The sequence below is a fragment of the Strix uralensis genome, chromosome 28, assembly GCF_047716275.1.
Source record: "Strix uralensis isolate ZFMK-TIS-50842 chromosome 28, bStrUra1, whole genome shotgun sequence".
Classification (NCBI taxonomy): Eukaryota; Metazoa; Chordata; class Aves; order Strigiformes; family Strigidae; genus Strix; species Strix uralensis.
Genome location: NC_133999.1, coordinates 5,064,691 through 5,084,984, shown reverse-complemented (window position 1 = coordinate 5,084,984; position 20,294 = coordinate 5,064,691). Strand labels below are relative to the sequence as shown.

At 58.7% G+C, this 20,294-nt stretch overlaps 3 protein-coding genes across 4 annotated transcripts; 2 read left to right on the top strand and 1 right to left on the bottom strand.

The window, feature by feature from the left end:
- Positions 1-230: 230 nt before the first annotated feature.
- CIAO1 (cytosolic iron-sulfur assembly component 1) lies at positions 231-3,788 on the bottom strand. Its single transcript, XM_074852475.1, has 7 exons — positions 3,641-3,788; positions 2,997-3,145; positions 2,794-2,905; positions 2,567-2,655; positions 2,210-2,411; positions 815-902; positions 231-725 (listed from the first exon to the last, which is right to left on the bottom strand). The coding sequence occupies exons 1-7, from the start codon at positions 3,777-3,779 to the stop codon at positions 485-487; spliced, it is 1,020 nt and encodes a 339-aa protein (XP_074708576.1). The 5' UTR covers positions 3,780-3,788; the 3' UTR covers positions 231-484.
- TMEM127 (transmembrane protein 127) lies at positions 3,778-8,597 on the top strand. Of its 2 annotated transcripts, none has more exons than XM_074852481.1 (3): positions 3,778-4,147; positions 5,476-5,640; positions 6,388-8,597. In XM_074852481.1, exons 1-3 carry the CDS (start codon positions 3,778-3,780, stop codon positions 6,693-6,695), a joined length of 843 nt encoding a protein of 280 aa, XP_074708582.1. In that variant the 3' UTR covers positions 6,696-8,597. The 2 variants fall into 2 exon arrangements, with proteins under 2 accessions (XP_074708582.1, XP_074708584.1); XM_074852483.1 differs by lacking the exon at positions 3,778-4,147 and adding an exon at positions 4,230-4,594.
- A 1,140-nt stretch (positions 8,598-9,737) lies between these two features.
- On the top strand, positions 9,738-20,205 carry STARD7 (StAR related lipid transfer domain containing 7). Its single transcript, XM_074852476.1, has 8 exons — positions 9,738-10,152; positions 14,500-14,705; positions 14,984-15,033; positions 15,450-15,560; positions 15,654-15,736; positions 15,991-16,090; positions 16,712-16,796; positions 19,021-20,205. The coding sequence occupies exons 1-8, from the start codon at positions 9,740-9,742 to the stop codon at positions 19,206-19,208; spliced, it is 1,236 nt and encodes a 411-aa protein (XP_074708577.1). The 5' UTR covers positions 9,738-9,739; the 3' UTR covers positions 19,209-20,205.
- The last annotated feature ends 89 nt before the right edge of the window (positions 20,206-20,294 follow it).

Sequence of the window (20,294 nt, the reverse complement as noted above, 5' to 3'; positions counted from 1 at the left end):
GCTTGGTAGCGGTTTTGAGGAGCGCTGTGCTGGCCCCAACCTGCAGGAGTTGGACCTAAACGCTTCCCCTCGGGCTGCGCTTCAACGAGAGGCACAAAATCAGCTCCCCGGGGGGGTCTTTCCTGCTGTGACACCTCATCCAGCTCCCAGGGGAGCACCTACCCCCCGTTTTGCTCACCCTGAGGTGGCCAGGTCCATCCGTGACGGCACCGGAAGGAAAAGCTGGAGCCTTTGGCCAGGACAGCACAGATTTATTGAGCGTGGGGCAGAAGGAGCGGGGAGCAAGGCCTGGCAGGATCCTGGCAAAGGCGCCGCCGCGCTCCCGCAGGCATCCCCGGGGAGGTTGGTGGGTCGCCCACGCTCCTGGGCACGTGAAAGCCCCAACCCGTGAGGCAGAGGAGGTCGGGATCCCTCTTCCCGGCTGCGCTCTCCGTGCCGGCGGCAGCGCCGAAGCGTCCGGGAGACGGAACAGGATTTAAATCTCTCAGCAAACTTCAGGGCGCTGATATTTCCAGAAGGCGATCTCGCCGTCGTCGCTGCAGGAAGCCAGCAAGCCCGGCTCCTTCGGGTTCCAGGCCACGCAGTTGACGTCCTGCGAGTGCGCCCGGGGGACGTGGGCGGCGAGGCTGAAGGTGGGCTGCTGCGGGTCGGAGGATGCGCTCTCCTCGAAAACGCGGATGGCGTCGTCGCCGCAGGCCGTGGCCAGCGCCCCGGTGAGGTGGCACCTGGGAGCGGGGAGCGGGTCACCCCACGCTGCCGCCGGGAGGAAACGGAGCCCTGGGGCGAGGGGTAGAATCCGCCTCTGTCTACTCACCACGCCACGTCGTAGATGGTCCTGCTGTGGTAGCCAGAGAGGTTGCAGACGCACTTCCAGGTGGGGTCTGTGCCGCTGCAGGCCACGCCTGGAAGGCAAGAGAATATACCCGTGTAAGAGTCAGTCAGAAGCTCAGCGTTGTCTCCACACTGTCACCAGGGACGTGGACAGGAAGGTACCCGACAGCGGGGCCTGTTTGGAACAGTCACCAATCACAAGAGGGGAACGAGGTGAAAAGGCTCCTGAATGCAGAACTGTGTGGTACAAAGAGTGCAGTGCTATTGTTCAATATAACCCTCACCTTAACCCCTAACCCCTCACCTTAATCCCTACCTGCTAACCTTAACCCCCAACCCTCACCCTAACCCCTAACCACTAACCTTAACCCCCAACCCTCACCCTAACCCCTAACCCCCCACCCTCACCCCTAACCCCTCACCTTAATCCCTAACCACTAACCTTAACCCATAACCCCTCACCCCTCACCTTAACCCCTAACCACTAACCTTAATCCCTACCTGCTAACCTTAACCCCCAACCCTCACCCTAACCCCTAACCTTAGCCCCTCACCCCTCACCCTAACTCCTAACCACTAATCTTAACCCCTAACCCTCACACCTCACCCTAACCCCTAACCTTAACCCCTCACCCTCACCCTCACCCCTAACTCCTGTTAACCTTAACCCCTAACCCCTCACCCTAACCACTAACCTTAACCCCTAACCCCTCACCCTCACCCTCCCCCCTAACTCTCACCCTAGCCACTGTCAAAAAAGATGGATCGTAACTGTTGCCGTAACATCGATGAAAAAATCATGAACTTTAGACGAACTTGGCTTTCTTACAATCCCAACACACCCCTCCCGGTTGAGGGCTCCCGCCTCTACCCCCGACCACGCCTCCGCCCCACCCCGCCCCGTGGCCTGGCTCGAGAAGGGCAGAGATCCCTGAGGCAGAGGAGGAGCAAGGTGTGTCACTAAGCATCAAAAATGACTTCTGGGCATGAAAATTCGAAGCTTCCCCACCAAGGATTACAACAACGATCGATGTCGGAGCATTAGCTGGACCTGGGACCGTTGGGACGTCTTGAGATCAGCGGTGGCAGCTATAACCTCTCCTCCTCTTCTCTCTAAACTTTACTTTTCCCCTTTTTTTCACCCATCTCTATCACGTGCCGCTTCACGGGCAACACAATGAAGTTTCACTGTTTGATTGATGTTCCCCTTTGGTGTTGGTCGCCTTATTTTGCACTTTTGAGATCGTAGTAAATGAACCATCGTGAGTCCCCCGAGCGGCCCGTGACGCCTCGGCTCCTCGCCCGCCCTTTTCCCCCGCCATCTCTTTCCCCCAGCAGGTCCCGAGCGGCTCGGAGCCCCGTGGGCTGGCAGCCTCACCTTCCTCGTTGCCCGGTTTGTACCGGCGCCAGATGCGCACCGTCTTGTCGTCGCTGCAGGAAGCCAAGCGCTCGCCGCTGCGGTCGAAGGCCACGCTCCACACCGTCGACTCGTGGCCCTCCAGCGTGGCGCAGCACACCCAGTCGTCCTCCTCTTCGTGGTACAGCTTCACCGTGTCGTCGTAGCTGGCCGAGGCCAACAGCTGAGCAACGAAACGGCAACGAAACTGCCCTTCACCACAGTCTGAGGGCGGTGGAGCTGGCGCAGGAGCAGGTCGTGGCTCTTCAGGCCCGTTCCCGGGGTAAGGTCTGGGGTGGAAATTGGGGTGTCCCCTGCTCCGCCAGGCCCAGCTCTTACCTCCTGGTTGGGGTGCCAAACCACGTGCTTGACGTCCTGCGTGTGGGAATTGAGGACGCTGACACACTCGTACTCCTCCTCCTCATCCACTGCCGAGAGAAAACCGTGAGAAGGGGGGAGGCCGGGGCTGGGCCGGGGGCAGCTTTGGCTCCATCGTCCCCCTGCTTCTCTCTGTTCCAGCCCTGGGGAGTGGGCTGCTCCCCCCTGCCCCCCAGCTCCCCCCTCACCTTCCCAGACCCAGACGCTCTTGTCTCGGCTGCAGGTGGCGAGCAGGGTGCCGGAGGGAGCCCAGGCCACCGACTTCACCTCGTTCTCGTGCCCCTCCAGCGTGGTGACGCACTGGGGAGGGAGAGGAGAGGGGAGGAGCGGGGTGGGGGGTGGCGTGGGGGGGGCTGGGGGGTGGCAGGGGGGTGTGGGGGTTGTGTCTCACCTCGAAGCCATCCTCTTGCTTCTTCCAGATGCAGGTGGTGGCGTCGAAGCTGGCGGAGGCCAGGTAGGAGCCGCAGGGGGACCAGGCCACTCTGCGCACTGTGCGCTGGTGCCCCTCGCCCAGCACCGCCCGGCAGGACCAGCCCGGCCCTGGGGACAGGGGGATGGCGGCCACCCCCAGGGACAGGCCCCGCCCACACCGACCCTGGGGACACGCCCCTCCATCTAACCCCGCCCCCTCCTCTAGCCCTGCCCACCTTCCCCATAGCCCCGCCCCAATGCACCTCTAGCACTGCCCCCTTCCCATAGCCCCGCCCTCAATGCCACTATAGCCCCACCCCCTCCCCATGGCCCTGCCCTCAATGTACCTCTAGCCCCGCCCACTCCCCATAGTGCCGCCCCAATGCCCACCTAACCCCGCCCCTTCCTATAGCCCCGCCCTCAATGCCCCTATAGCCCTGCCTGCTCACAATAGCCCCGCCCTCTCCCATAGCCCCACACCCAATGCCCCCATAGCCCCGCCCAATCCCCCATAGCCCCGCCCAATCCCCCATAGCCCCGCCCTCAATACCCCTCTAGCCCCGCCTGCTCCCCACAGCCCCTCCCCAATGCCCCTCTAGCCCCGCCCCCTCCCCCGCCGCCCACCTTCCCGTCCCCAGAGGCGGACCAGCCGGTCCCCGCCGCAGGACGCCAGGAGGCCTCCGCCGGGGCTCCAGGCCAGGAACCAGCACCGGGAATCGGGATGCGCCGGTACGCGGCACACCAGCTCCAACGCCTCCTTCATGGCGGCGGCGCGCCGTGACGTCAGCGCGCCGGAAGCGGAAGTGGCACCGACCGGAAGCGGGGCGGTGGCGGAGGGGGGCTCCGAGGCGGCGCCGCTGTCGGTGGGCCCGGAGCGCGGCGGCATGTACACCCCGGGCGGGCCGGGGCTGCCCGGCGGGCGGCGGCGGCGGGGGGGAGCGGCGGGGAGCGGCCTGCCCAAGCAGCCGGAGCGCAGCCTGGCCTCGGCGCTGCCCGGGGCTCTCTCCATCACGGCGCTCTGCACGGCGCTGGCCGAGCCCGCCTGGCTCCGCATCCACGGCGGCACCTGCGCCCGCCAGGAGCTGGGCGTCGCCGATGTCCTCGGCTACGTCGACCCTGAGCTGCTGCGAGGTGAGGCCAGGCCGGGCCGGGGTGGGGGGGTGGGTGGCCCGGCCCCGCGTCACCCCCGTCACCCCCCCCCCCCCCTCCGGTGCGCGGGGGGACGGGCGAGGCCCCGCCACAACGCCCTCCCGCTCCCTCAAACCCTCCAACCTCAGAGCTGAGCCTCAGCCACCCCCCCTGCGCCTCTTCACAACGGTTTTTCATAAAGCTTTCTGCTTTTCACCAAAATGAGGTGGTTTACCCCCGTTTTAGCGCTGAGACTATTCAGACGTGGACACCTGCAGCCCCGCCGCACACACTCAGCTCCAAACATCAGCAATAAATGTGTGTGTTCGCGGTTACCGGCAGCGAAACGGGCCTCCCCGCGTGCCTGAGCAGCTCCGCTGCGATTCAATCCCTCAGGAAGGAGAGGAGCCCCAAAAAACCTGCTTTCCAACTTATTTTTTGAGCTACCAGGCGGCTGCGTCCCTCCAGCGGGACTCGTGCGTCGTTGGGGTGGATTTTTAGGAGTTAAAACGAGAAGTTGACGCGGATCGAGCTTTCAAACGCATAATTCTGATGGCAAAACGCGGTGGGCGGCTGTGTTACACCTTTGTTTTCCTGCCTCCCTCCTGTCAGCTGCGTTTTGTCGTGTGTGTGTCTGTGTGTGTCCCTGGCACGGATGGAGTTAGAGCTGCTCTCTGCGACCCGTTTCCAGCCGTGCCTCAAGCCGGCGGGTTAATTAGCGCTTTTTAACGCCTGGCTTTGCTTTACTAAAATCTTTCCCAGCGGGGAGGCGATCGCAGCCCCTTGCCCTCCTTCCTTTCCCCGCCGCCTCGCTGGAGGGTCCTGGTGGAAGCTGAGGGGGTGACTTTGAACTTCCAGATACCCCCAGCGCCGGCTGCGGACGTGGTGATGGACGGGCAGCGCTTTAATTTGGGGTTACATCCTCTTGTTCACGGGTGGAACGCAGCGTTAATCAAAAGGCTTTTTAGTAACGCCCCCAGCTTCGCTTTAAATAAGGAAGCCGTGCAGCTTGCTTTGTTATTTCAGCCACTCTGGTGTCTCAGTGTTTCTTTAGCTTTAATTGCCATGGCGATAACAGTTTATAAAGTGAAATACATGACCAGGCCGACCGCTGCTGTACGAAGGAGGTTCGTTTTCTAGAAGCTAATTAAAAGCACCTCGCTGTGCTCCCGTTTCTGTCGAGAGCCGCGTTGTTAAACCTCAAAGGAAAACGCTGGGCGGGATCGGAGCAGGGGGTGTCGTGATACCGGTTGCTCTGTCTGGTGAGCGATTTGGGTGGAAAAGAGGAGTTTTCTGGTGCTCAGCGCCTGCCTCTTTTCCTCCCCTCGCAGATTACTGCATGAACCCACAGACGGTGCTGCTGCTCCGGGTCATCGCTGCCTTCTGCTTCCTGGGAATCATCTGCAGCCTCTCGGCTTTTCTCCTCGATGTCTTCGGACCCAAGCACCCGGCGTTAAAGATCACCCGCCGCTACGCTTTCGCTCACATCCTCACAGGTAAATCCCTTCCGGCGCTGGAGTTTCTTATTTTTTCATCTCCAACCTTCAAGGGGGCAGAAAAAAAAACCCCAAAACCCTGAAGGCTTTTTTTCAGCCTTTAGTTCGGAGCTGCGGCGCCCATCCTACCCGCAGAGCTTCCCCTTTGTGGTGTTTTGGGTCTGAAGGGGGACAGAAGCCTCACAAAGCTAAAACTGGAGTTAAATCTTGGGGGGAAGAGGTTGAGGGTGAACGTTAAGTGTCTACTCATGGGTTTGGAACAGGCCGAGGATAAACATTGTCTACTAATGGGTCTTATTTTTCAAAGAGGTCCCGTAGTGCCTTTCTGAGGAAGAAGGCTGTTTTTCCTGGCTCGTGAGGTCGAAGGAGCTTTAATATCCCTCATTCCTGGCAGAATTACACCCGTCAGACCTTGAGCAGCTCAGGGCAAGCCCTTGCTGTCAGCCTGCCCCAAACACTAAGCGCCAATTTTGTCCCTGCCGCTCCTTCAGGTCGCAAAAAAAATCCCTTCCGAGCCTTTCAGCTTTGGTTTGTGCTGCTGGTGGCCTCACTCAGCCAGGTTTATTCTGAGCCTGCGATCCTCCACCGTGTTTTCCCCTCTCTTGGGCTGGATTTCAGGCATCTGCAGGCTCTCACGCTCTGCCTGCTTCAACCTGCTCAGCGTCCCTTTACCAGCTCAGCCGTGAAACAAATCGCCGATTTATTTTTTCTCTGGCCGCTCAGCGTCTCTCCCGCTCTCTCTCTCAGTCCTGCAGTGTGCCACCGTCATCGGATTCTGCTACTGGGCCTCAGAGCTGATCCTCGCCCAACAACAGCAGCACAAAAAATACCACGGCTCCCAAGTTTACGTCACCTTCGCCGTCAGCTTCTACCTGGTAGCGGGCGCCGGGGGAGCCTCCATCCTCGCCACCGCCGCCAACCTGCTGCGTCACTACCCCACCGAGGAAGAGGAGCAAGCCCTGGAGCTCCTGTCCGAGATGGAGGAGAACGAACCTTACCCGGCCGAGTACGAAGTGATCAACCAATTCCAGCCGCCGCCGGCGTACACCCCCTGATGCGATTATCGCTTTCTCCCCCCCCCCCCCCCCGAACTTCACTTTCTCAGCACCTCCTTCGCTCTTCTGATCTCTCCCACGCAGAGGAACGGACTTTTCGGGTCAGATGATTGGCCTTTTCTTCCCATCCCTTATTTTATTAACTTTACAGCGTGATTTTTAACCCCGTGCCAGCTCGGCTGGCCGAAATAATGACGGCGTCATCCCCCGGGCGGCTTCTCCCTGGCACGAGGGGCGCTGGGATTCACTCTCCCCCCGCCCCACCCTGTCAGAGATCTCATCCCCACCCTGCGCTGGGAAAACGGGGGGGGGAAATGGCACCGGATTCCCGGCCCGGCACACGGTGAACTCGTGTCCCTCCTCTGTTGAGGCGTTACGTACACCTGGAGAAAGGTGTGACGCACGCGTGTGTGTATATATTTATATATATATATATATATATAGGGAAATCACCCGCCCTGGCGTGCTGGTGGGAGAGGAACAGCCCTTTAGAGCGGCTGTACAGCAGGAGGAAGGTAGAGCAACCCCCCCCCACCGCTCTACCAGCTCCTCTTTTCTGACTGGCGCTGACCACACGAGCATTTTGCACTTTATTTAGGCTCGGGAGAGGACAGGGACAATTTCAGAGCCAGCTGCCGGGGACTGTCACGCTGTAAAACCCCGTTTGCGAGCGGGTGGCACAGCGTGGGCTGATTTTAAAGAAGCTTTTCTGCCGACGGTGGTGGTTTTGGGGGAGCTCTGTCCCCCCCAACACAAGCTCCGGCTCCTGTTGGCACCTCACCAAGCAAATCTTGGGGGTTTTTTAGCCAAGATAAAACCAGACTTTGGTACAGCGACAGCTCCCGGGAAGCAGGTTGAGCCTGCGCTGGAAAACCAGCGTCTCTGCCTGTAGCTTTTATGCAAGTTCCTGACCTCTGCGCCAATCTGCCTCTCCTGCTTTTTGCCCCCAACTTTTAATCTTGGTGTTTTTCTGTCCTGCTCTTAGTTTATTACCCTGTTTCCCTCCGCAAGCCCTGAGAGACATCAGACCTCGAGGAGCAAATGCTTCCCCAGACAGTGCCGGAGAGCCCGTCCGACACGTCCAGACCAGCAGCCAAACCCGGCAGGGACAGAGCCGGGTTTTTTGGGCTGTTTAAAGCAAATAGGAGAAAAAAAAAACAAAACAAACCCACAGGGATGCATCGACCCCAGAGCACCGCAGCACTGAAAAGCTCAAGTCTGGCTCCGTGGAGGGTGCGGTGGTTTAGGGAAGGAGTTTTAGGACAGGAATACCGCTCCTTGTAGGTTCTCAACCATCCCTCGAACGCTTTTATTACCTGTTTTCTTGCTGCCAGCTGTCTTGCCCAGCTCATCCCTTTTTTCCCCTGTCCTGCACCCGCAGCAGCACTGGCTATGCAAGAGCTTCGGCCGCTCGCCGGGGCTCAGGCTGTGGCACAAAATGGGAAAACTCGGCCCGGGCAGAGCACTGCCTGCACCCGGCAGGACTCGAAGGAGGAAAATCAGCCCCTTAAAACCCTCGAGGGTTTTGCCGGAAGAGCGTGGAGAGTGGAGAGAAAGCAGCAGGGTGGTGGGCAGGGGGTTTAGCAGCCCCCGGGTGGCTCCTCTTCCTCCTTCATCCCACCTCCGGGCCAAAGAAAACATCCCGGCGTCCGGCCGGGGCTGGAAACCAGTTTGGGTTTTCCCCACCGGTGACTTATATGCAAGAGAGGGGCTCGAGTGTAAATAGTCTGTGCATAAACACACTGTATTTCTGTAAAAAAAGCCACCCCGAAAGAGACAAATGATGTCATTTCCCTCCCCTCCGCTGATCCGCGTAGCTCGGTGGAATCCAGGGGCGCGGGTGCCGCGGGGTTTGGGGCTCCCCCCTGCCCTTCTCTAGAGGAAATAAAGGGGGTGCAAAGAGCCGTGTGTGGGAGCTCACGCTTTGTTCTGGAAAAGGGGGGGGGCGCTGCGGCCCGATAAACAGCGCTGTGTTGTACCTGCTGTGCTCTGCCCTGCACCCCAATAAACCCCCTGCCTTGTCCCCCGCTGCCCTGCACCCCAATAACCATCCTGACCTGCACCTCCCTGCCCTGCACCCCAATAACCAGCTCTGCACCCCAATAACCACCACTGCCTGCACCCACTGCTCCCCAATAACCAGCCCACTGCCCTGCACCCCAATAAACATCCCTGCCTACACCCCAATATTCACCCCTGCCTCACACCTACAGCCCTGCACCCCAATAAACCCCCCTGCCTTGTCCCCCAGTGTCCTGCACCCCAATAACCATCTCTCCCTTCACCCACAGCCCCCCAATAACCACCCCACTGCACTGCCCCCCAATAACTGGACTTGCCTACACCCCCTGCCCCCCAGTAACCACCCCTTGCCCCACACTTACACCCCTGCCCCCCAGGAACCACCCAGCCTGCACCCCCCTGCCCTGCACCCCACTGGCCCCTGATAACCACTTCTCCCTGCACCCACAGCCCCCCAATAACCACCCCACCCTGCTTCTCCCCAATAACTGGACTTGCCGGTGCCCGCTGCCCCCCAGGAACCCCCCTGCCTGCACCCCACTGCCCTGCACCCCACTGCCCCCCGATAACCACCCCTGTGTGCACTCACAGCCCCCCAATAACCACCCCACCCCGCTTCTCCCCAATAACTGGACTTGCCTGCGCCCGCTGCCCCCCAGGAACCCCCCTGCCTGCACCCCACTGCCCTGCACCCCACTGCCCCCGATAACCACCCCTGTGTGCCCCCGCTGCCCCCCAGGAACCACCCTCCCCGCCCCTCCCCTGCCCCGCACGCCGCTGCTGGGGGCGTGTCCCCGCGCTAAGCCCCGCCCCTCCCGCCCCAGGCCCCGCCCCCCGAGCCCTCCGCGCCCCGCGCGCCCTTGCCCTCCCTCCCCCTGGCGTCCGCCGGCGCGCAGGGGCGGGCTCTCCCCGCCACCGCCCAATGAACGCGCGACGTGGCGAGGCGGCGGCCAATGGCGGCGCGGCGCGGCGTGATGACGCACGGAGCGCGACGCGGGGCGGCCCGCTGAGGGAGCGGCGGCATGTTGCAGCCGCGGCGGCCGCTCGTCGGCCTCGTCGCCCGCTGCGCCCGCGCCGCCCGCCTGGGCCCCCGCCCGCCCGGGCCCGCCGAGGCCCCCCCCGCTGCCGGCGGCCAGGCGGGGGGCGGCACGGCGCGGCGGGGCCTGCTGGGCCTGTTGGCGCGGCAGTGCAGCTGCGTGACGGGGCAGCGGGCGCGGCGGGCCCGGCGGGCCTGGTACCGCGGCGGCGGGAGCGGCGGGGACGGGACGGCCGAGCGGGCGAGGCGCGGCGGCGGCGGCGGCGGGTGGTGGTGGTGGTGGTGGCGGGGGCTGCACCGAGGCCGCCCCGCCTTCGCCGCTACCGGCCGCCTCATGGCGACCCTGGCCGGTGTCTTCGTCTGGGATGGGCAACGCATCGAGGAGGAGGAGCTGCAGCGGTGGGTGTCCGCCGCGGGGCCCCCCGGGACCGCCACACCCCCCCGGGACCGCCACACCCCCCCCGCCCCCATCCTCAGGGGTCCGGGGACGCCCCAAATCCTTGAGGTCCGGGGTTCGCGGCGCATGGGGGGCCTCCAGATCCCCCAAACCCCTTGGTCCCACCCTGTTCCTTAGGGCCTGGGGTGCCCCCCCCTTGCTAGATGCACTAGGGCTCGGGGTGCCCCCGCCCCCCAAGTCCCTCATCACTAGGAGTGCAACCTCAAGTTTTGAAAGCTTGAGAGTCCCCAAATCCTTGAGGGTGTCCCCTAGATTTTCTTGGGTGGGGGGGGTGCCCTCACAAACCTTTCCGGGCCCAGGAATGACACCCACTGTAGGTTCTGCCACAAATTTGCCCCAGGGGGTTGCACCCCTCGAGTCCTCCCCCCACAGGGTGCCCCCTAAATCTACTGGGGTGCTCCCCAAAATCTTTCCCTGGCTCCTGTTCTGGGAGGGTGACCCCCAGCCCTTTTTATCTGGGGTGCTGGGGGGGGGGTGCACCCTTTGTTCCTTAAATCCTGTCACTGCTTGGTGCTGCCCCCCCCCCCCCCCAACCACCTCCTTGTCCCCTGCGGGTGCACCCTCCTCCCCCAAATCCTGCCTCAACAGGGTGCCTCCCCCAAACCCTCCCCGCAGTGGCTTTGGGGTGGCTGCCTACACCCACACCCCCAGGGGTGCTGCAGAAATGGGTGCCCCCCCCTCCACTCTAGTACTGGGTGCCCCCATCGTGCAGCTGCGCCGAGCATTTACACCTGGGGGAAAGCGCTCGCGTGGCAGGGGGGGACCCGGTGCCTTCTGATCCGATGATAGAAGGACCCTCCGACCTTTTCGGTTGCTTTTTCAGTGGCCGTGGAAGCGTGCGGCTTCGTTTAGGCGTAATTATCCAGCGTAGCCTGTGATAAAGTGGGGGTGAGTCAGGAGAGGTTAATTAAAACTTAATGAGAAGCTCGAGGTGCGATGGGGCATCGCCAGGTTTCCCATCTCTTAAATTCTGCGTCCGGGTGCCTCGTCCAGACCGTCCTGTGGGAGTTAAATACCCCGTATTTGCTTAAGTAGCTTACCTAAGGCTTAATTAAATCTTGGAGCTAATGAGAAACAACCCTCACGCCCTGATTTATGACACCTTCAAACATTTTAGAGAGATCCCCAGCCTTTACGCGTGGCCAGCGCTGAAAAAAGACCAAATCCCGGTTTTATTCCCCAACAGAAAGCGCCACCGCTCTGTGTCGCGTGGCCTGTCGGGTCCCAGCGCCGGGGGTAAACCCTGCCTGATGTTTTCCAGCAAGCTCAGCAGGGCTCGGCTTAGGCCTGGGATTAAAAGCAGCATCAGTCTTTTCTTGTTCAAGGTTACTCTTTGCAGGCTTGAGCCTCCTCACCTTAATTTAAGGACTCCTCAGCCTAGTCCTCTTCCTTCACTTTACCAGGCCAGAGCGAGTTCACTGTTAATATTCCTCTTTATTATTTACTTTCTCCTTATTCCTTTAATCATTTACTCTCCCTCGTGGCTCTCTAGGCTTCAGTCTAGTTGTGCGAACGATAAAATCCTCAGCAAAGTCTTTGCTCATTGTTATAACGAGTTGGAGTCGTGGCAGGTGTCGGCAGGAGAGCTTTGCTCTCCTCCACGACCGATGTATTTTTTACAAGACAGGTGGGAATACGCCACACACGGGCTCAGAACGACAGTGGAAATAAATAGGATAAAACTGCACGGTGAAACTTCTGGTTTAGCTCTCCCCTCCCGGTTAGCTCGCTGGTGGCTTTGTGTCAGCCAGGGAGCTGTGTCTCCTCCCGGGGTTTAAAATAGCTCTGTGCTTCGGTATCGTCTTTCTCCTCCCCTCCCAGCTCTCCTGCCCCTGTCTCATATAACTTCGGGGGCAGATTTTTGTTTTTTTTCTTGGTAAAACCCATAATCCCACCGTCTGGTTCGTAGCTGTCAGGAGAGTACAATGGCACAGGAGAGCTGTGCCCGTGGCCGGTGTCACCTCCAGCCTGCCCCCCGTCCCTTGCGGTGACACCCCGCCCGGTGCTGGTGCACAAACACCGACGCAGCCCCCCCCGGTGAAGCACGGCCGGGGCTGGACGCCGGCCAGGGAAGCGGCTCAGACGGCTTTTGGCGTCCGGCCGTCCTTTAGCCGCCGGCTAACGAAGGCGCCTCGTCCTCCGTGGCGCCGGTGGGAGCGAGCTGTGCCGGGCGATGGAAGCGCTGCTGAGGTGAGAGCTGTGCTGCCGGGCTGGGAACCGCCTCCTCCGGCAGTTTGCTTCGTTTGGAAATGAAAACGAGCGGGTTTAGGGTGCGGGGCTGGGCTTGCGCTGCGAAGCCCCTTCGCTGTTCAGGTGCTGGTGACGATGGTTTGGTTTTCAGGCGTTGCAGGGCTGTACCCCTTCCTCAGGGAGAGGGAATGGTGGATTCTGTTTCTTACGCTGCGAGACGGGCGCTTGTTTGCAGAGGGCCAGCAGCAGCCTTGTGCCTCGACGCGGATAAATCCTGCGGCTGTTACTTTTCTAGCTCATCTCCGATGAGGATGGAGGTGGCGAAGCAGGAGCAGGGCGGCTTTGCTCCCTGCCCTGATTTGATCACATCCCATCCCGCTGCACGGAGTGATCCAGCTCGGAAAGGTCTCCTGGTCCCAATTCCCCAGCTCGCCGCCGCTCCCGCAGGCTCCGTGTCCTCTCCCACCCCATCTCGTTTGCTAACCCAGCCCGGTCAGGTTTTGCCAAGCCAGTGAGGAGTCAGCTCACGGAGGGACGCAGCGAAGGCCGTGATAAATAAACCAGCGGTGGGAAGCAGGGGATGGAGGGAGCGGGGCTCTCCCTGCCCCGTGAAGGTAGTGGTAGGGCAGTGTGGGGGTGCAGAGGAGCCTTCAGGGGGGCTCACGCCGGAGCTGTGCCCTCCAAACCTGGCAGAAGGTGGGTTTGTGGATCAAATTCATCCCGTGAAGCTTTCGGAGGAGTCCAGGGGAGGCTGGGAGCTTGGTTATTTCCAGGGACTGTGAACATTAATTCAGCCAGACCAGTGAGACCTGCCTTGCAGGTTGCAAATTGGTGCTTTAGTTCTGGCTGATGCTAATTACTTTAATATAATTAATGTCTTCAGGCACCACCGGGAGGGTTGAAAGCACTGAGTGATCCTCCTTCCTTGAGGCTGAGGACTCCAGGTGTAGAGAAACCAGCCGTTCCTCTCTGTTTTATTTTGGGGGGGCTGGAGCCGCAGCTCGGAGGGATTTATCCTGGCGGTGGGAGGTTTTCCCAGCCTCTTCTCTTCCCTCAGTATTTTTGAGACTTGAGATCTTCATCCAGTTTCTGTAGGTGAAGAGCGCTGAAACTTCAGGGGTTGATGGTCCATGGAGCCACGTTTGTGAGAAGCTCCCCCCTCTTGTAGGAGAAGCTGCTGTTCCCCTTCCTGCCCTGCAGCCTCTGGCTGCCGTCGGCGATTCGCTTCTTGTCGTTTTTCAGACCGAGACGGGCTCTCACGAGCCAACCCACCCCCTGAAACAACGGGGAGACCCCTCTCCTTCCCTCTGCACCTCCTCTTGCACCCCAAATCTCAATCCTGTGAACAACTTCCTACCTTGGTGCCTTCAATCCAAAAATCCTCCTTTTCCTAAACCCACCTTACTTTCTGTTTCATCCCACACAGCTCCTACTCGATTCAGCCAGAAAAACAAACTTTGGTTTGCGAGCATCTGACTGTGACCGCCGTGGGGTTTTTTTTTTTTTTCTTCCTGGAAAGGCTGATATTTGCCGAGGATGGAGGGTGGTTTATCTGCTCGATCTCGCTGGGGCAGGGGAGAAACACTTCCCATCCCTACGAGGAACAAGCCCCTGCACGCTTCCCCTAAAAAACAGCCAGCACAACGCCACTGCTGCTATCCCGCGGGGTTTGTTTTTTTTTTTCCCTTCCTCTCCTTGAAGAGCGAGCCCTGCAGCTGCGGGTGACATTTTGTGGTGTTGCAAGGGCTGCCTGGCTTAGGGACTCCCCAGCAGCTTCGTTCAACCCCAGGCTAGATTTCCACCCTGCTAGAGGATGTGGGAAGCCCCCCCTGAACACAACGTGGTGTGATTTTTTTCAGTGCTGTGTAATATATATCAGCACAAGACCTTTAGGATGAAAGAAAAAAGGCTGCAGGGGTGGTTTTTCCGAAGCAGGAGGGGAGAGCCCAGGCTGCTTTTCCCACACCAAAAACCCCCTGGATGAAGCTTGGACCATGCTGGGAAGGTTTCTGCTGGTCTTGGAGGGCTCAGTCTGTAGCAGAAAGGCTCCAGCGAGGCTTTGGTTACTAACCAGCGTTTTGGTTTTCACCTTCCCCCAGGTCTGCGCAGGAGATGAAGCACATGGAGAACATTTCCAGCCTCTTACAGGGCAGCAGCCCGGGCGAGTATCAGCGGCTGGATCCCAAATTGGAGCGAGAGGCGGTCGCTGCTCCCGGGGAGCAGCCCTGGGAGATGATCATGGACAAGAAGCACTTTAAGCTCTGGCGGCGGCCGATCGAGGGCACCCACTTATACCAGTACCGAGGTAACGGTGCTCCCAGTACCCGGTTTCCCTGCGCTGAGTCCCCCGGGGGGGGTGTGTGCTTCTTGCTTCCCGCCTGGGCTGTATTTATAGGAAACCGAAAAAAAAAAAAAAGGGAATTTTCATCCTTTCCATCCCTCTCTGCAGATTCTGTCCCCCCTTTAGCCCTTCAGAGGGGTCCCTGCCACCTGCCCTAAAAAAAAATGCCTTTTCCTTTTAATCCTGCTGCACTGAGATCGACTCACTTGTGCCCGGGACTAAAAACTTTCTCTTTACCGCAGTGTTTGGGTCGTACACAGATGTGACTCCCAGGCAGTTCTTCAACGTCCAGGTGAGCGCCTGTGAAATCTGGGCTGTGTGGCGTGTTAGAACAGATATTCCCTTCTCTTTATGCCATTTACGTGAGCTGGAGCCAATCCCAGTATAGACCAGAAGCAGGGCGAGTTATCCCATGCCCCGATGGGGTTTTGCTGCTCGTCCCTGCTGGAAATGAAGGATCAGCACGTGTGGGCTGCGATGGGCCGTGGGAGCTCAGCGGGTTTCTGTCCTCGCTCGCTCTCTGCCTGCCCTGCCAGCTCCTGCGCTTCCTCTTTTGGTGACTTTCAAAGAGTGTTTAATAAATTCCTGGTGGGTAAAACGCCTGACCGTGACGCAGCTTGTTTCCACAGGATGAGGAAAAGGGCCGGTTACCTTCCTTTAACGATGCTGTTGGACTTTGTTGTGACTCAGCCTCTCTTTTCTCGCCAGCTGGACACTGAATATAGGAAGAAGTGGGACTCGCTGGTCATCAAATTAGACGTAATCGAGAGAGACCTGGCCACTGGATCAGAAGTGATTCACTGGGTCACTCATTTCCCGGTGAGTGGCTGCTCCTTTCCTGCTCCGCTCACCCTCCTTACCCCGGGCAAGCGGCCAGCAGTGGGGCTGACGCCTCTTCTTTCTCTTCCCCAGTACCCCATGTACTCGCGAGACTACGTGTACGTTCGGCGGTACAGCGTGGACAAAGAGAACAACCTGATGGTGCTGGTCTCACGGTGGGTATTGCCAGGCCAACCTCCTGATGGCTTTGTAAAACAAAGTTGAGAGCTGGGTATAAATTTCATGAGCTTTGTTGTTTTTTGGGTTTTTTTTTTAAACCACGTTGAAAACTCAGGGATCTGTCTTGAAAATCCTTCTCTGGGGTGAAAACTTTGTTCTCTTAGTACCCACCTCCAAAATATCAGCCGATGCTCAGTGTAGCCACACCTGGAGCTCATCATCTGCTGCTCCCCCCTCTTCTTCCCTCCAGGGCAGTGGAGCATCCGAGCGTCCCCGAAGACCCTGAGTACGTTCGGGTCAGAACCTATGAATCTCAAATGGTCATCCGTCCCCACAAAACCTTTGACGAGGTACGTTTTGGGGGTGGGCTGGGAAACAGAGCGGAAAGCCTGTCACAAGACAGCTCCCTCCTGCTCACACCACTGCTCCGAGGGGAACTGTCCCTTCTCTGGCCCTTATCTGTAGCACTAAGCTGCCGTCAGTAGTCCCGAATTGGAAAAAGAGGGATGAATTATTTTCCCAGAAGTGAGGGAAGCCCATCCATGCACAGCTCTGGAAAGATTTGAAGCCTCTATCCCAGTAGCTTGAGACTTTCTGCAGCAGCGTGGTGCTCCTGGAGAGCCAAACACGCCGCTTCAGAGCACCAGGCTCCTTTTAAAAAGCCTTGAGCTTTGCAAATCTCATTCCTAGCAATTAATTCTCTCAGAAAAAGCATCGCTGGGTCTTTGTAGGGTAACCAGAGCCTGAAGAGAGTGTGCTGGGAGAACCAGGGGAATGACACCTTCCACCTTCTCCAAAAAAAAACCTCCCCGTGGGCTTTCACTGGGTCTCTATGGGTCTGGGTCACCCCCTTAACGCTTCGATCGATGCCCCGGTAGCGCTTGAGCGGCCCTAAAGGGATTTTAAGTGAGGGTGCAAAACCCAGCAGAGTTTCTCTGCCAGCTCAGGCTCACTCCTTTCTCCTTTCCCAGAACGGTTTCGACTATTTGCTGACCTACAGCGACAACCCGCAGACCGTGTTCCCCCGTTACTGCGTCAGCTGGATGGTCTCGAGCGGTGAGTGAGCTTTGGTGGGGAGAATTCACCCCTTGGCGAGAAATTCCTCTGGCTCCTCGCTCAGGAGCGGGCCCGTGTGCTTCTGCCTTCCCCTTCCTGCACCTGCGTGGGGCAGAAAATAGACAGAGAATGTCAAAACAGAGATCTGGAGGATTTGGGGGTATTTTGGGTGCCTTGGGCTGCTCTTCCTTTCTCACGGGGAGGGAGTCCTGCCTGGATTCGTGGCCGCAAGGAGGAAAGGGGTCCATGTGCAGGGATGCTGCTTCTCTCCAGTCCACCCCAGGCAGAAGGAAAAAACAGTAGGATCCCTTTTTTTTTTTTTAATCTAAATAAAATGAACTGATTTTTCCTTACTTTAGAGCAGCGTTGGCTCTGAAGTATTTCTGCAGTCGAGTTCTTCCCCTTTACAGCAAACAGCTTAGAGGTACAGTGCCTGTGCCGAGCCTCCCACAAAGGAGCTTGGCTTTACGTGGCGGGGGGGGGAAAACCAGCATTTAAAGGATCTGGCCGAGCCAACGGCTGTCCCGTAAATAAACCTGGAAGAGCCCGAGGCGCGCGTGGCCGTGCAATATCCGCTGGTTCAACGCTCCCCTCCGAGCAGGGGAAAGATGGAGAGCATTGCTGCTTTCTTGGGGGAGGAGGAGAAAAAGGGGCTGTCACCACTTTTAACTCTCACTTTATTCATCGGGCAGCGGAATAAAACCAGAAGTCTTGCCTGCGGTGAATTTTTTTTCCTCCTTTTGCCGTCACGTGGCTCGTGGTAGAGACTGATGTGAGAAAGCGTTGAACTATGTTCATTCAACACACTCGAGCACCAGGCCAACCTTTTTTTTTTCTTGCACCTTCCTGCTTTGCCAACCACTGAAACCTCTTTTCTTCCGGAGTGCGCTCTAATGCATCTGAAAAGGCAGCTAAAGCTCGGGGGGGGGGCTGGTGTCACCCACACACCCCCGTGCCTGCCTGGTGCAGGGGCCTCCTCTGTGCACTTAATGCTTGTTTTTTAGAATAAAAATGATGAGTGGTGGGGAAAACAGCATCTCCAGGTGCAACCGCATGGAGCTGGTGCAGCCGCAATCATTTTAAACGTTAATTAATGTGTCACAGACTCGCTCCCAGGTCACTCATAACGCAGCCAGGAGGTGGTGAGGTTCCCCAGGGCTCGCAGGAGGGGCTGCCTGGCTCCAAGGCCCTCACACCCGTCTTCCAGGATCTTAGTGAATCAAATAAGAGCAGATTTATTGTTTTAATTAAAAAAGCCCACTGTAAAGTACCCTAACGGCGAGGGTATAACTGAGCAGGGGGATGGGAAGTGGTGGAAACCCCTTAATGCCAGCGAGGCTGCGGGATCCCACTTGAATCCCACAGAGCTGTCTGGAAGAGAAGGATCTGGGGGTTCTCATTGACAAGCAGCTGACCATGAGCCAGCAGTGTGCCCAGGTGGCCAAGAAAGCCCACGGCCTCCTGGCTTGTATCAGCACTAGTGTGACCAGCAGAAGCAGGGAGGTGACAGTCCCCCTGTGCTCTGCACTGGTGAGGCCACACCTGGAGTGTTGTGTCCAGTTTTGGGCACCTCAATCCCAGAGAGATCTCGAGGGGCTGGAGCGAGGGCAGAGGAGGGCAACGAGGTGGGGAAGGGCCTGGAGAATAAATCCTGTGAGGAGCGACTGAAGGAGCTGGGGCTGTTCAGTGTGAGGAGGAGAAGGGGAGGGGAGACCTCATCACTCTCTACAGCTCCCTGAAAGGACGTTGTGGAGAGGTTGGTGCTGGTCTCTGCTCCCAGGGAATTAGTGACAGAACGAGAGGGAACGGCTTTAAACTGCAACAGGGGAGGGTCAGACTGGACAGGAGGGAAAAATGTTTCCCCGCCAGAGTGGTCAGAGAGTGGAATAGGCTGCCCAGGGAGGGGGTGGAGTCCCCACCCCTGGGTGTGTTTAAGGGTCGTTTGGATGAGCTGTGGGGGATGTGGGGTAGGGGAGAACTTTGTAGAGTCGGGCTGAGGGTTGGACTCGATGATCCCGAGGGGCTTTTCCAGCCTGAAGGATTCTGTGAATAAAGTGGCAGAGCTGCGTTATTAGGAGGGGAAGGAAAAATTAGGAGGGGAAAAGAAGAATGGGGGGAGAAGGGACTGGAGCTGGAGAAGGGGGTGAGACAGGAGGGTCTTCTCTCCGTGGATGCCCGTCCCTCTCCCACTTCGCTCACCGTCTCTCACCTCTCCCCCCACCAGGTATGCCGGATTTCCTGGAGAAGCTGCACACAGCAGCCCTGAAAGCCAAAAAGATGGAGATCGAAGTGCGGGACTATATGTCTGCCAAACCCCTCGAGAGCGGCGGCAGCGAGGGGAAGGCGACTATGGCAGCCGCCGAGCACAAGAGCGATGGGACCCGCAGCCCTGCCCAGCTGGAATACGCCTGAGGAGCTGAACCTCCGCTCCTCCGGGGGCTCTGCAGAGGGACCTGGGCCGCTGCCGCCGGAGCTTAGGTCAGTTTTTTCCCTCCCCGTCTCGTCTCCAAAGCTCCGCTCCCTCTCGAGGACGGGGATCCTGTCCCCCGCGCCGTGTGTGTTCGTGGCCAGGCCGATGAAATTTCATGTCGTGTAATCATTTTTCTGTACTGGTAAATATTTCCCCTCCCCAACAGGAAAAAAATACCCTAAAAAAAACCATTTTATGGCGGCATGGACAGCCTCTCCCCACCTTGCCCCCCCCCCCAGCCTCCCGCCGCTCCTTTTCTCATCCATTTTCGGACTCTGCACCCCAAATATTTTTGGGGTCTTGCTTTTGTACCGCGGCGGCTGGATGAGGATGCTCCACGGCGTGTTTTTTTCCCCCCCAAAAAGACCCTTCAACCTCCTCAGCTCACGAGGCGCGGGGCGGGGGTGGTTGGCATTACTGGTGTGGGCGGTCTGAACTGGGGAAACTGGGGAAAAATGTTATTTTGGGGTGATTTTTCGCTGTTTGTTGTAGGGGAGGGTAGAGCTTGTGGGATGGAGGGGGGGCACCTTTCTGCCGGTGCTAACCCAGCTCACCGTGACCCCCCCCCCGCCGCCGCTGTTTGCTGATCCTGCCAGGTTGTGGCACAATGGGGGGGGGTCAGCGTTGGCCCCCGGGATTGGGGGAAGCTGTAGGAGCAGCAAAATATTAATAAATCTGTCCCAGCCACAGCCGTGGTGGGGGGGTGCCCGTGTGCCCCCCGGGATCCTAATTAGCTTCCCCCATTAACGAACCCCTCTGGGGGTCTCACAGACGGGTCCCTCCCCATCGCCAGGTTGGGGGTTTGTCCCCTCCAGCAGCGTTAACTGGGGGTCGTGTCCCCCCCCCCATTAATCCCCACCTTAGAATAAAATTATCGTAAATATTAAAATATAAATATTAATTCCCATCTTACAATAAATTTATCATAAATGCGTCACACCCTGATCTCACAGCCCCTATTAACAGCATTAATTAGCCCTTTAATGAGGAGGAACTTCAGGAGAGGGACCCACCTGCCCCAGCTCAAG